At 42.1% G+C, this 12,533-nt stretch overlaps 2 protein-coding genes across 6 annotated transcripts in view; one reads left to right on the top strand and one right to left on the bottom strand.

Annotated features, from left to right (window-relative positions):
* The window catches only part of RUNX2 (RUNX family transcription factor 2), a 215,256-nt gene extending 203,740 nt beyond the window's left edge, over positions 1-11,516 (bottom strand). For 2 of the 5 annotated variants that reach the window (XM_090136649.1, XM_090136652.1), the window contains exon 1: positions 11,019-11,185. In XM_090136649.1, the coding sequence (XP_089992775.1) occupies positions 11,019-11,076 (58 nt within the window). In that variant the 5' untranslated portion in view covers positions 11,077-11,185. Of the gene's footprint in view, positions 1-11,018; positions 11,186-11,356 lie in introns of those variants that run through there. The other 3 variants (XM_031604942.2, XM_031604943.2, XM_090136650.1) reach the window with 2 other exon arrangements.
* Positions 1-12,533, top strand: part of SUPT3H (SPT3 homolog, SAGA and STAGA complex component) — a 271,837-nt gene that overhangs the window by 31,898 nt on the left and 227,406 nt on the right. The window lies entirely within an intron of this gene.

The following is a 12,533-nucleotide window of genomic DNA, read 5'->3' as shown; positions in this document are numbered from 1 at the left end:
AATTTGTTGCTCTGATGTAATTTTACTATGTTACATGGACTGATAGCTCCTTATTTCACTAACGAGTTGTTTTAATATTTTCCTTCCTTTGTACGGTTACTGCATATTTCTGTGTAGATGAGAGGAACGTCAGTATAAGCAGATCCTAGGCACACTGTCCTCAGAAAAACCAGAAATCAGAGTTATATTAAGGTAGGTGATCAGTACTGCAGTGTATTGCCAACCTACAGCATTCTTGCTACGGTTCTGTCAGTTGTGAAGGAGAACATACAAGACTTTTGTACTAGAATTTTATGCTAGAATCAGGAACAAGAATTACTTTCCTTACCAGATTCTCCATTTACTTAAAATCAAAGCAAAGAAAACCCCCCAGAACACCAAACATAAAACACCCTGCTCGTCTTGAGGAGATGTACAACTGATATAATGGGTAACGTGAGCAGATGAGCTTTCGTTTAACTAACTTTTCAGGCATTGTTTTAAAGGCTGCTTCCACTGCTCAGCAGCTCACCCAGGACAAGAACTCAGCACAGTTTACTTTCTGAAAACCAAGTGACCCCCGGTAACGATTTGTAACATTGAAAAGAACAACCAACTCCCAAATATGCTATTTTTTAAAACCCGAGCTTCAAAATAATGGAATGTGAATCATGGCATCAAGAAACACGGACTTGAAATGCACACAAAATAGATTTCTGATGAAGAGGTGAATTTAAGAAGTTCTTCTTTAAGAATTCTGGAGAGATACACAAACCACCTTCTGTGAGCTCTGCGAACATAACTGCGTGCTGCTCAGTTTATTCAAAAAAGGACTGTAAATCCTGGAAGTTTTAACGTGATATGTTTGCAGGTAACATGATTGATGTGTAATTCTAGAATGAAAGGAGTATTTAGAATCTTGGCTATCAGTTCAGCAGTTCTTATTTCTTAAACAAAGACAGGTCAGATCTTAGGCTTGTCTTCAAGCGTTGCAGTTTGACTTTATCCTAGGAACACAAACACATACAAACTCACAGAGCAGTCGCATACTGACCGCCTATCGATCACTGAATCAGAAAAAGCACCCAAGTGGAGGGGGGCTGTGCTGTCTGTCATAAGAGTTTTTTTCATAACTTCTCAGAGGTATATCATATTATAAATGCATTCGAAATGTTTTGCTCTGAGGATATGTAGCATTCCTATAAAGGTTAAATCAATAAAAATGATTTGGCCACATTCCTAAGCATGGCTAGAACAGGTAGCCCGTTGTTTAAGGTACCCTTGAATTTCTGGATCAGATTATTATGGTGCAGCAAAAAGCTTTACTAAAGGCTTCTTACTGTCTGCAGACGTTCTGTGTTTCTATCTGAAGATATCATCAGCCTAAAAAAAAAAAACCTTCAGATTTTCTGAGCTACAGGGGAAAAAAAAGTGTTTTTTATGTACCTAGGTTTCAAATGTTGTGCTGTGTGTGCTCTGAGTTTTTAAGGAATTTTTGCAACAAGAAGGGTGAAGACACATCAGTAATTGATAACAACCAGGTACGTAAAGGAGGGAAAAAGAAGTCTTTAAAATCAGTGATGAGAATTGTAAAATTAATGCCCATCTCGGTATCTTTATAAGCTTGCTTAGAGTATTATTTTATGCATATCTGATGCAACAGGGTAACTGTAATGCTGTATGTATTTACTGTATCTAGTCAGTTCTGCAGGCGAGGAAGGGAAACTTGAAATCCGATGGCAGAAAACTTCAAACAGCTGTTCGTTTAAATTCTCCTAATTTTTGCATAGCTGATACAATGTAGTACCTGTTAAATAGCGTTTATTTCTGTAGCACATTTGGTTGATTCTCATCTTAAAGTTTGACAGGAGTGTTCCTATAGCTTCAGTGCATTTTAAAACCTTTCAGGGACACCGAGGAGCTCCTGTCTGTTATTATTGCAGGGCGGGTTTGTCGGGCATGGCGTGCATGTGCTATGCATCTCTGCTTCCGATGCTTCAGACAGGTTTTATGGAGCACGAGCTTACTGTAGGAACACGTCTGTAAGATCAGAGTTCGGATTCTATGGGCATTTTAATCTATTCCACCTAAGTGTATGCCCTTCAAGAGTACTGGGACTGACAAGCGGTGCCTTTTCCTCTTTCTCTATGCTTGTTTTTCCCTTTGCATTTCTATTTTTTTGTGCGTGTTTGTGCAAAAGCATCTTATTTTTAAGATGCATCCTAAAATGCAAACTCCCGACGAGGAGTGGTGGCGAAGCGAAGAGCCGGGGCTGCTGGCAGCTCGGGCTGTGTGCTTCAAGATGGTTTTCAGTTGTGAAAATCTGATCAGCGAATTAACCGCACATCCGGCTCCGGACATCTTTGATCAGAATGGGAACATTCCGACTCGTGTGTGTGGATGTAAGCAGGCTGCAGACGGTCGGTTTGACACATGTGCACTACACGTGTGCCTTGACATTGGTTAGCAAATTAATATTTCTATTTGGGAGTAACAAAACGATGCTCTTCCAAGCCTTTGTTTCGTACCTAACAGCTGTTGTGAGAATTGATCTTTAAATCTGGACAAGCTTACGCTGTCTTTTATTTTCAGATGTATTGACACACAGTTAGATGGCTCACCTGGCGTCAATGCTTTGCTTTTGATTTTAAAGCTAATATTACAATGTTACAGCAATGAGCTTGGAATCCTAAATCACCCTGAGCTCGTGACTGGAGTAATTTCTGAGCAGGAAAAAGGAGCAGTTTCAGGTTCTCTTCCTTAAATACTGTGAAATCAGAAGTTTTCCTAGTGTGTGCCTGTGCAAGCAGTTTGTGTTGCCTTTCTGAAATTGTTCTTGCTGCGGCACGGGGAGGATTTATGCTCTGGAAGATGTATTTCTGCCCATGCGATGCTAAATTAATTTTTTTCTTGCTACCCAGATTGTGTTATTTTATTATCCACAAATGACTGAATTCTTCCTGAACGTTGGTTTCTTTAATTAAAAGTCTGTAGACAGAGCTAGCCCTCTGAATTCGTTGCAGTGTTTCTGTTTATGCCTTTTAATCAGGAAGGGGGAAATAAAAATATACTGAATAGCAAGAAAAAATACAGCACTTAGTTTTGAATGTACAAAGTCGCATGTAAGAAGGGTGGGAAGGAAGCGAAGTGAATGCCCTTTATGCCAAAAATCCTTTTGGGAAAAGAGAACATTTTTACTGGTGTACACTAATGTACAGCGCCTAAGTAAATAGTCACTGCTTTCTGCTCCTGTCAGTTTTAAATAAACCAGTCATTGTTATGGCGTGGTTATTCCACAAGCAGCCGAGTCAAACTTTGATAGCACCGATTGCAAAGCTGCAGCTGATGAAGTCTCTTAATGTGAATTTATACCGCTGCTCTTAGAGGAAACAAGCTCTGCAGATTGCGTTCGGAAATGCAGTGTTTGAGTCTGCAGCGTGTTTATAACAAAGCTGCTTCTGTGTGTGAGTGTTGTACAATAGCTAATAGCAGGAATTCACCAAAGCCATTAATAAAAGCGTCACCAAGCTTGACCATACCTATCCCTTCAATATTAAAAAGCAAACTCGATACATTTTTCTTCCCCCAAAGTTTCCTATTTAAAGGTACAGGGCTCTCAGCTGAACACAGCAATGCGTGTGAATGAAAGCAGTTCCAAGTGGCATTTGCACAGCGAGGCATACAGAGATCCCCGACCAGGTCAGGTCGTGGCTCACCTCACTGATGGCTTTTTGAGGCACGATACAGCAAAGTAAGAAATTCTGGCACAGTCTTCAGAATTATGCTTTCTGTTGATCGTGCCCTTTCTTTTCCATTGAATCATAACTGCTTAATCTGTGTAAATGACTCATGCTGGTTCTTCGTGAAGGCTGGCATTTAGAGTCAGTTAGACTAATATTGATATACAAGAATAAAAAAAAGTACAGGGAAGTCATATCAACTCTTGGCTGAGTGACTCGACGTTTCAGGTCAGAATTCTGTAGAAGTATATATGGGGCACCTTATTTGTGTTGTCAGTCCAGCAGCTGACCTACAGTTAAGAGTGCCGTGGCTAAAGCACACGCTTTGAAACTCTGCAAGCTGAGATGAGTTAAGAAGGGCCACTCTAATGTTTGCAGTAACAGGTTTTTTCCTTCCTGGGACTGCAGGAATAAGAATATAGCACCAGGCTTGCTCCCGATGCCTGCCTCTTCAGAAATACTGCTGAGCATTCTACGCAGACAGCTTCTACTGCCTACTATTCAATGTCAGTAATTCACTTAGAGCAATACAGTAGTGTTAGTAGGCATTCTTTGCAGGTATGAAAGTTAGATCCTTGCTTCAGCTCCCTGCACGGCATATTAGCAAAGCAGAGATGTGAAGCACTGTAAATGTCCTTTGGATGTTTGTATTGCTGTCAGAATCAGATGTGATCGCAGCTCCAGGCTTTGTGCAGCCTCAGTGTTACGCTGCAGATGTTTCACCAATATGGGCACATCCTAACCTGACGCTACTGCTGTGTTTTAAGTGAAGAAATGCAGAATTTTGCAAGTATGAATCAGTAGGAATTAGAAGTTTGAACTGTACTCGTGTGCATGTTTGCACATACACAACTCATTACCATTTCCTACAAGAAGGAATACCCTGTTTGAGTACCACACATGGCTCTATTAAAATTCTGTGCTTTTTTAACTCCGTGTATTCTGATTTGTATTCAGAGGAATTACAGATCTCCTTAGAGATTAATGCTATGTGGGAGGGAGGAAGGTATTTGCACACAACTATCTGCATTGGGTGTTTCCTAAAAAAAACAAAACAAAAAAAACCCAACCACCCTCTCTATCTTTTGCTCACCAGTGTGGTGATGTTTATACTATCGGTATGCTTACTGCTGAGATTTAATTAATCAATTAATGAGGCTGTGCAGTGTCACCACGCTGAGCTGCTGTAGCAGACCTGCTGTGCAGAGCTGCACGCGCTCAGCTCATGGCTGTGCGTGCATGAGGGTGCACACACCTTATTAGTCCCGCAGTTAATTTGGGTTGTGAGTGAGGTTGGGACCTCTTCTGTGAACAACAGGACGATGTGATTTGGTGCTCGGATTCAGTAAACCACAGAGTGGGTTTTGATGTTAGATATCAGACCACGAGGGCTAAGCAAGCAGTGGGATGGCACATGTCAGGTTCAGATAAATTTGTGGGAGAAGAAACGTATGTGAGGTCATCAGAATTTAACTTTCTTTTGTCAAGAAAATGAATAACAATAAATTCGGAGTCCTTATGAAACGTTAGTAGTGCTGATGGGATGCAATATGAAGTGAGCGTCCATACGAGGCACGGCAGCACGGTGGCTGCATTCCTGCCTACACATTTGTGCCTGCCGCGGGGAGTGTAGGTACAGCACCCTGAAGGTTAAAGCTATTGTTAATGCCACAGCTGCCGGGACGGTGTTCTAAACAGAGGGACAGCAGAAGAAACTGCTTTCAGCCTTTGCTATAAAAATAAAGGCGGTTTTATCAGAGATGAGGACGCATTCTAAAAGGAAACTATTAATGCTCTAAGTGCGATACGGAAATACTTCTCTTTTTGCAGCAGCACGTTGCTTTAAATGAAAACCTAGCCTTATTTTTTCACTTTAGTTTTTTATAAATATTAATTCTAGCCTAGCAAATCACATTCAATAAGGAATAGGTTGCGTGGGATAATTGGCTCTGATTAAAATGACTTTAAACATTTAAAGCGAGTCGCTAGCAAACCTGTGCCTCCTTTCCTCCCCGGGCAAAGTGGTCCATGGCACAGGGAGCTCAACATGGGGAAGGCTATGGCAGCATTCTGACAGGCAGAGTAAAATATCCGTACAGGAAACAGATGCATGAATAATGGATTTTTTTTTTTAATTGGAAATATTAAACTATTTTACGAGACGGAAGCCCGAGTTTATTTTGTCTTTGTGCTCATCTTGAAAATGCTCTCTTTGGGGTGTGCTTTTCCCGATGTGGAGTGGCAGGTCTTATATTTATTTGTAGAGGAGAGTGTTTATGTAAGGAAGCGTGCTCTTGGATTTAAGCTTTATTAACTTAAAAACAAAAACACCTGAGAGCAGAAGGTGCTCCTCCTCTATCTGCTCCCCGTCAGCCTTTGGAAGCTGTTTTAAAATAAGCATATACAGAATAGGAACACGAATTATTGTGTGTAATGTCAGCAGAGAGGTGTTGTGCTGGGGACAGGAGCTCCTTGCTGGGCTGTGTGGTGGAGGAGGTAGGTGTTAGCTGTGCTCTGTGGGTGTCTGCTGTCTCCGGATGAAAACCTGTGGTTAATTCCTAAGTCTGGCAAAATTCACAAGGAAAATCTCTTTGAAATAGCGGGCAGTTTACTTATTTATTTTTGAGTGTGTTTATCAAAATAAATGTTGCATTTATTCCTTTCAGACAAATGAGCATTTTCTATTTAAGCCAGCAGCTGGATGTTTTTCTGTTGCAGTTTCTTGTCTGGTCATGAGAGCCTCAGATGCTCTCGCAGCCTGTGCTAAATCCTTCCCGTGCTTCAGATTTTACCATCTGAAACTCACTATTTATCTTGAGGCCGCCTTAATTAAAATATGATGTACCCTAGGGCATATTAAACGTGGCAATTTATTGTTCTTCTTATTAATGGAGTGTATTTAATGAGTTTTCAGAACCAAATCCATCGCCTGCGCCGCACAGAGTTGGTTCCCGTGAGGGCGGCAGTGAAGGCGCACAGCCCTGCGGGCAGCAGCCCTGCAGCAGGTCCTCCTGCCACCCCTCTGCACTCCCAGTTCAGTAAACGAATGCTGCATTTGGGCACGGGATAACGCACAGCTCTGCTCATCTGTTCAGCCTGTTGTGCTACTGATGTGCAGCAAGGCGATGCGTCCGAAGCACAGCTCCTCGTGTGCTACGGAGCGAGAGCATCTCCTGCAAGAACTGGATACCGTTTTGTTTCCCTGCTTGCACTTAATGCAGTATTACATCTTTGCTGTTTACTTAAGACTGCGCTGAGCTTCTTGTAGGAAAACTGTGTGCTGATAGCCCAGCTGGAAAAAGAAACCTATGAGGTCCAGTTTGAGATGAGAGTTCTGAGCGGGACCGAGGAGTCGCGCTGCTCGAGAGGAATTCCACTATTATTGTTCTGCTCTTAATGTGGGGTGGCAGAGCCTTTAAATATTTCTGGTAGAGTAGTTAATACGGCATGGAAGTTTGATATTTGTACAGTTTGTAAAGGAATTTGAGGTGTTACTCTATTTTGACTTCAGTTTTCAAGTATGCACCGGTGCATCATTAATCATAGGAAATGCAAAAATAAATAATATAGTCCCTTTGGATTTTTCATGTGAATACTTACCTTTTCCTTTTTTTGTATATACAGTTGAGGTATTTAGGTAACCCCTAACCTTTTGCTTCAACAAGGAGGTACAGTATAAAAATATTACCACAGTCTTCATATGAGCAGTTCTCTCTAAGAAAACCTCTAGATGAATATTTATTGAAAAAAAGCAAAGTTGCAATACAGAATGACTTAGCTTGGCCTGAATATTATATTTTAGACCACCAGTGAATAAAATTAAAAGCACATGGATTTTGAATAACTAGAAAAGGTTGTAATTGATTAACACTGCATGAAAGTATTGAAGGAGAGTGAGTTTTGATTTGTGAATGCTTCTATTCAATAGAGATTAATCCTGAACGTTTGATAAAATCTTAGTGCCCCTAATGAGTTAGGGTGTTTTTTTTTTTTTTTTTTTTTTTTCTCTCCTCAGTTTATTTAACCATCAGATATTCCAGTGTTCTTCTAACAAACTGGGAGCATTTCCATCCTGGTGCTTTTTACATCAGCGCACTGGATTTAAGCAGTACTGAAATTAATAGTTCATTTGAGACAGATAATTAAATCAGTGCCTGAGATGCTGCGTAGTTCTGCGTGTTTGAGGGGTTTGATGTCCCAAAGCTGACTGAGAACCTTGCAGCTTTCTCAGTGCAAAAGAGAATAGTGATTCCTGCATTCCTTCCATGTATTTGTTAAAGTCCTTTACATCTCTACACACTCGGGATTACTGAGGTTCTGCTTAGCATCCACAATCATTTGAATATGTTAAACACAATGGGAACATCCAGAAAACTCTACACACAGCCTGTGTCTCTTATCAGTGTCTCAGTGAAAGGAAAAATAAGGTCCCTTGCCAATGATAAAATAGTTCAGAGCAGAAATCTATGAATTGTCTTTTTTTTGCTTTTTAGGAATAAATGAGAATATTCTGGCAAGTATTTTAATGTAAATAGAGGACACTTTGTGTTGTTAACTTGAAGTCTTTCCCTTAGATTTCTCGTGGGATCTGTTACCAGAAGTTACATCGGAAATAATTGATTAAATTATCAGCCAAACCTTGATCTAATTTTACATTCCTCAGTGAAATTCTTGCATGCACTCAGCACGATTGGAAATGCTTTTTTATCACGTGTCACTTTTATGGGAGGCCTTTCAGAACTATTGTATGTTCTGAAGTATCTCATATACACAGTGTTTACTAGATTTTCTAATATGCTGCTCGTATTTTGCACAGTGTGTACGCTGAGACTTTTTTTTTAAGATGATAAGGACACAAATAGGATACTCTGGTTGAAATGATGCAAGAGATCATTCCCACCTACGGGCACAACGCGCTCCGAACCTGTGCAGAGCTGCTTTAATACAGGGCTGCTCTGGATCTGAAACAGTGCCTGCTTAGCTGGGATGCACCAAAGCAGGCACGTGGAGGGATCTGTGTCCCTGTTCAGCAGAAGGGCTCCTTCCTCTTCCCTACTGTTGTCTCCCTTTCTAAAAGCACGCAGCAACATGAAGCACAGTAAATGCAGCCGTAGCTTAGTGCCCATGTGAGCTAATCTCAGCGCTGTCTTTATTCCCTATTATTTCTCATCACTGTGCTTCTTCATCACTCTTTCTTGAAGAAAAGCATAATCAAATTCAGCAGTCCCAAACAGGCTGAAGTCAGTGATGGGAATAGAAGGAGAAGCTGACAGATAGCAGAGAGTAACAGCATGCTGCGCCGGGCTGGGAAGTGGGAACTGATGAGTAACTTCAGGCTTTTGGGCTCGTTGTTTTTTAATCTGCTGTGTCTCACTTTTATAAGCTTTTTGTTTCTTTTGTATGAAGTGTAAGAGCTATTGATTACGTATGATAGAATTGATGGGATTTGCTGTTCTGTGCGTTTGTGTGCAGTTTCTGTACATTTTTGTACCCAACCCGATTTAGTGAGGTTTAGGGATAAGAATGATTCTTCGTGCTACAATCCCTTTCACTTGCTCGAGGAACGATCAGAAGCAGATGAATTAAGCAGTCAGCACTCCGTGTTTTGATAATTTTAGCCAACTAAATTTCTTCTAATCTCTTTTGGAAGTAAAAGCAAAAGAAAGTCCCTATACATGTAAACTGTATTTCCTGTTGTAAACACTGGGATAATGTGGTCTGGCTACACTTCTGCTCTGCTTCATTAAGACAGCAGTTTTAGCAGGAAAGCTGCTTGCCATTTCTGTGCGAGCATTTCAGTCCTACGTTCTGTGCGTTGAGCTGCTGCAAGTTCTGTTATTGCCTCTGCTATCTATGGGCAGAAATAGATTGTCCTCTCTTCTATACGGAGCTACTGAGCTTGCAGTCGTAGAGCTCTGAGTGCCTTACTGGGAACCAGTCAAAGTGGGGGAGGTAGGAGGGGTAAGAGGAACTTCGCTCACCACTTCGTTACAATACGAGGCTCGCTGGGATGCAGGCACTGCCAGTGGTCCTAGCATTGTTTTCCTTACAAGGGGGGCAGGGGAGGAAAACCAATAGGTTTAACTGCAGCCCCAACCTAGTTTCAGCATGATGGACACCATTAAGAAAATCTTGTAAGTTTTCAAATTTCTTTTTCCTCCATCTCTCAGAGTTTTCTGTTAGTTTTCCTGATCTGTGTCAGTAAGAGATGCTTTGAAAAAGATCTTGCATGCACTTCTCACCACTGCTCAAAGACAACTAGAATACAGTATTTCCCAATGCCTTTTAAAATGCAACTTCATTTTACATGCAGAGAAATCACTCAAAATCGTGTTTGCTGTTATTTAATATTTTGAAATCGAGATGCTTTGTACTGAATTTAAAACTGTATCTGAAAGGAAGAAGCTTTTCAAAGTGAGCCGCAAGGAAGGAGCCTTTTTATAGTGTGTTTATGATTATGTTGTGGGCATGAATGGATGCAGTGCACACAAATGTGCCTCAAATCTGATTTCTTAAAGGAATCTGTTTTTACGGTTCTGACTATTGAAGTAGATATTTGGCAGTGCTCTTCCACAGAGATTTTTATACCCCGCTTTCAATTAAAGCTTAAACTCGTCAGCGTGTTAAATTAGATAACTTGAGTTTTGTAAGCTAACGTTTGTATGCATGGATGTTTTACCCCGCTCATAACAAGTGCAGTGGGAAGGATTTGCTTTAGAACGAATATATTAAAAAAGAAACAACCGCGTTTTGCTGTGAAACGAGGGCAAAGAACTACAGAATTTACACTGATAACTTCATGTGCTACACACGCTATGAGATGGGATGCCTGGGGCAGCGATGGGGCAGCTGTGGCTAGAGGAGGCTGCAAAATGCTACATGCTGCTCGCTTTCATCAAGCAGTGCTACATCATGAAACGTGTGCCTTCTACAATATATCAGTCGTTAACCTGTAGGATACGCTTTGCACCACAGCCCTTCATAAGCTGTCCCTGATGCTGCTGCCTCTGTCCCTGAGCACTGTAGCAGTGCCAGCACAGACAGCACGGTGTGACCTTCCCAGCACCGCAGGCACAGCACACCTGCTGCCAGCCCCGCACGCAGCCCCGACTCCTCTCCATTCCCACATCAGCAACCGTTTCACTTTATGGTGCCTGCTCTGTTCCCCCTGTGAAGCCTGCATGCTGTTTTCCCACCCTAGCATCCCACGCAGCGCCGTTCTGTTCCCATCACCGTACCCCGCGTTGCTCACAAAGCTCCACCGGCGGCAATCAGAAGCGGAGGTAGCGCAGCACTTACCCCAAAAGAAGTTCTGCTGACATGGTGTCACGGAGCTGAAGAGGCTGTTTGATGCCATAGTCCCTCTCGTTTCAGGCAGAGCTTTCGCCTCCTGGTGCGAATGCCTCTTGGATCCTCAAACTGCAAACACAAACCATAGCCAGACCTCGTTTTAGTTTTGCAGCGTCTCTGGATCGCATAGACTCAAGAGATGGTTTTTTTGCTGTCAAAAAATTGGGTAGCACTGGTAACATGTGAAAAGCGAGGAAACAAAACAGGAAAAAAAAAAAAAAAGGAGAATGAGCAAATATTTGAAGGACCTACTATTACTGCATAGACTGTGGTTAGAGAGCACTTACTGACTCTGTTGGTCTCAGTGGCTGGTAGTGACCTGCGGAGCTTAACCATTTAAAAACCAGAGGCTTCTTTGCTGTCCTCCTGGAGAAAGTTTGCACCGCACTTGTGGTTCTGTGGTTGTTTGTGAGGCGAATGAAGCATTCACACAATCCAAAAAAGCAAAAGCTTTAAAACTCCTTTTTTTTGCAAGCACTGTTACTGGAGAGAGAGAATCATGTGGCTCGTGACATCAGAGGACTCGCAGAGGACTGCCTACCACTGGGGCTTGTTCTTGCTCTCTCCCTTTTTTTTTTTTTTCCCCTTTTTCTCCCCCCCCTTTTTTTATTTTGACAAAAGGCCCGTGGTCAGGCCCTTCCTGGCATCCAGAGCGATATAGCTTTTTAATTTTTGTGACTCACGAGGGTTTGGAGGCAGTACAAAATGCTGTAAGAGCCCAAACTTCTGTACAGTTAAAGCATATGGACCGCAGAGCGCTATGTGTGCTCTCACTTCAGGTTCCCCCCGCTCTTCTTCCCCCTCCTTTTTCTTTTTACTTTTTTTCCTCCTTTTTTTCTTTCTCTCTTCCATTCTTGTGCCTGTGGAAAAGTGAGCAAAATTGGCCCAAGCGGCTGTGTGAAATTCTGAACAACAGTGATGATTTACAGTAATTTACATCTTTGGATTGCATCACGCTCTTGGGTCTGCTTCACATTTGCCGGGTGGCTGGATTCCTTCTGTTTTCCTTTTTCTCCTTGTCTTCCTCTCCTTGCAGGTCTGTAACTCATTGTGAGGAGCGGTACCTTGCCTAGGTCGGCTGGCAGGCTGTGTGCTGGGGCTGCACCCATCCCTCTGCACATCCGCGCTGCCGCCTGCCCTGCTTACCTGCCTGCAAACAGGGCGCGCTGTTAGGAACACACATCAAGGGCGCTCACGTTGCTTTCCTATCAGGGCAATATGTTGTCCTTGGAACATCACAAGTGGTTGCCCCGCGCTCTCGGTGATGCTTTCGAATGCAAATATCGCTAGGATTGAATAGAGGCATTGCATACGCCGGAGGTTTTGATTGCCCTTCTGTTAATTGCTTATTATAGCTTGTGTTGAGGAGGGACAGAGCAGATTTGGGCTTTTGGGGAGACTATAAATAACTTTATTCGCCAGTTAATGTTAACACTTAGTTTTAAAATGAAACATAAATTTGAT

This window comes from Phasianus colchicus, chromosome 2, assembly GCF_987193195.1.
Source record: "Phasianus colchicus chromosome 2, bPhaCol1.hap1.1, whole genome shotgun sequence".
NCBI lineage: Eukaryota > Metazoa > Chordata > Aves > Galliformes > Phasianidae > Phasianus > Phasianus colchicus.
This window is presented reverse-complemented; position numbering and strand designations above follow the sequence as displayed.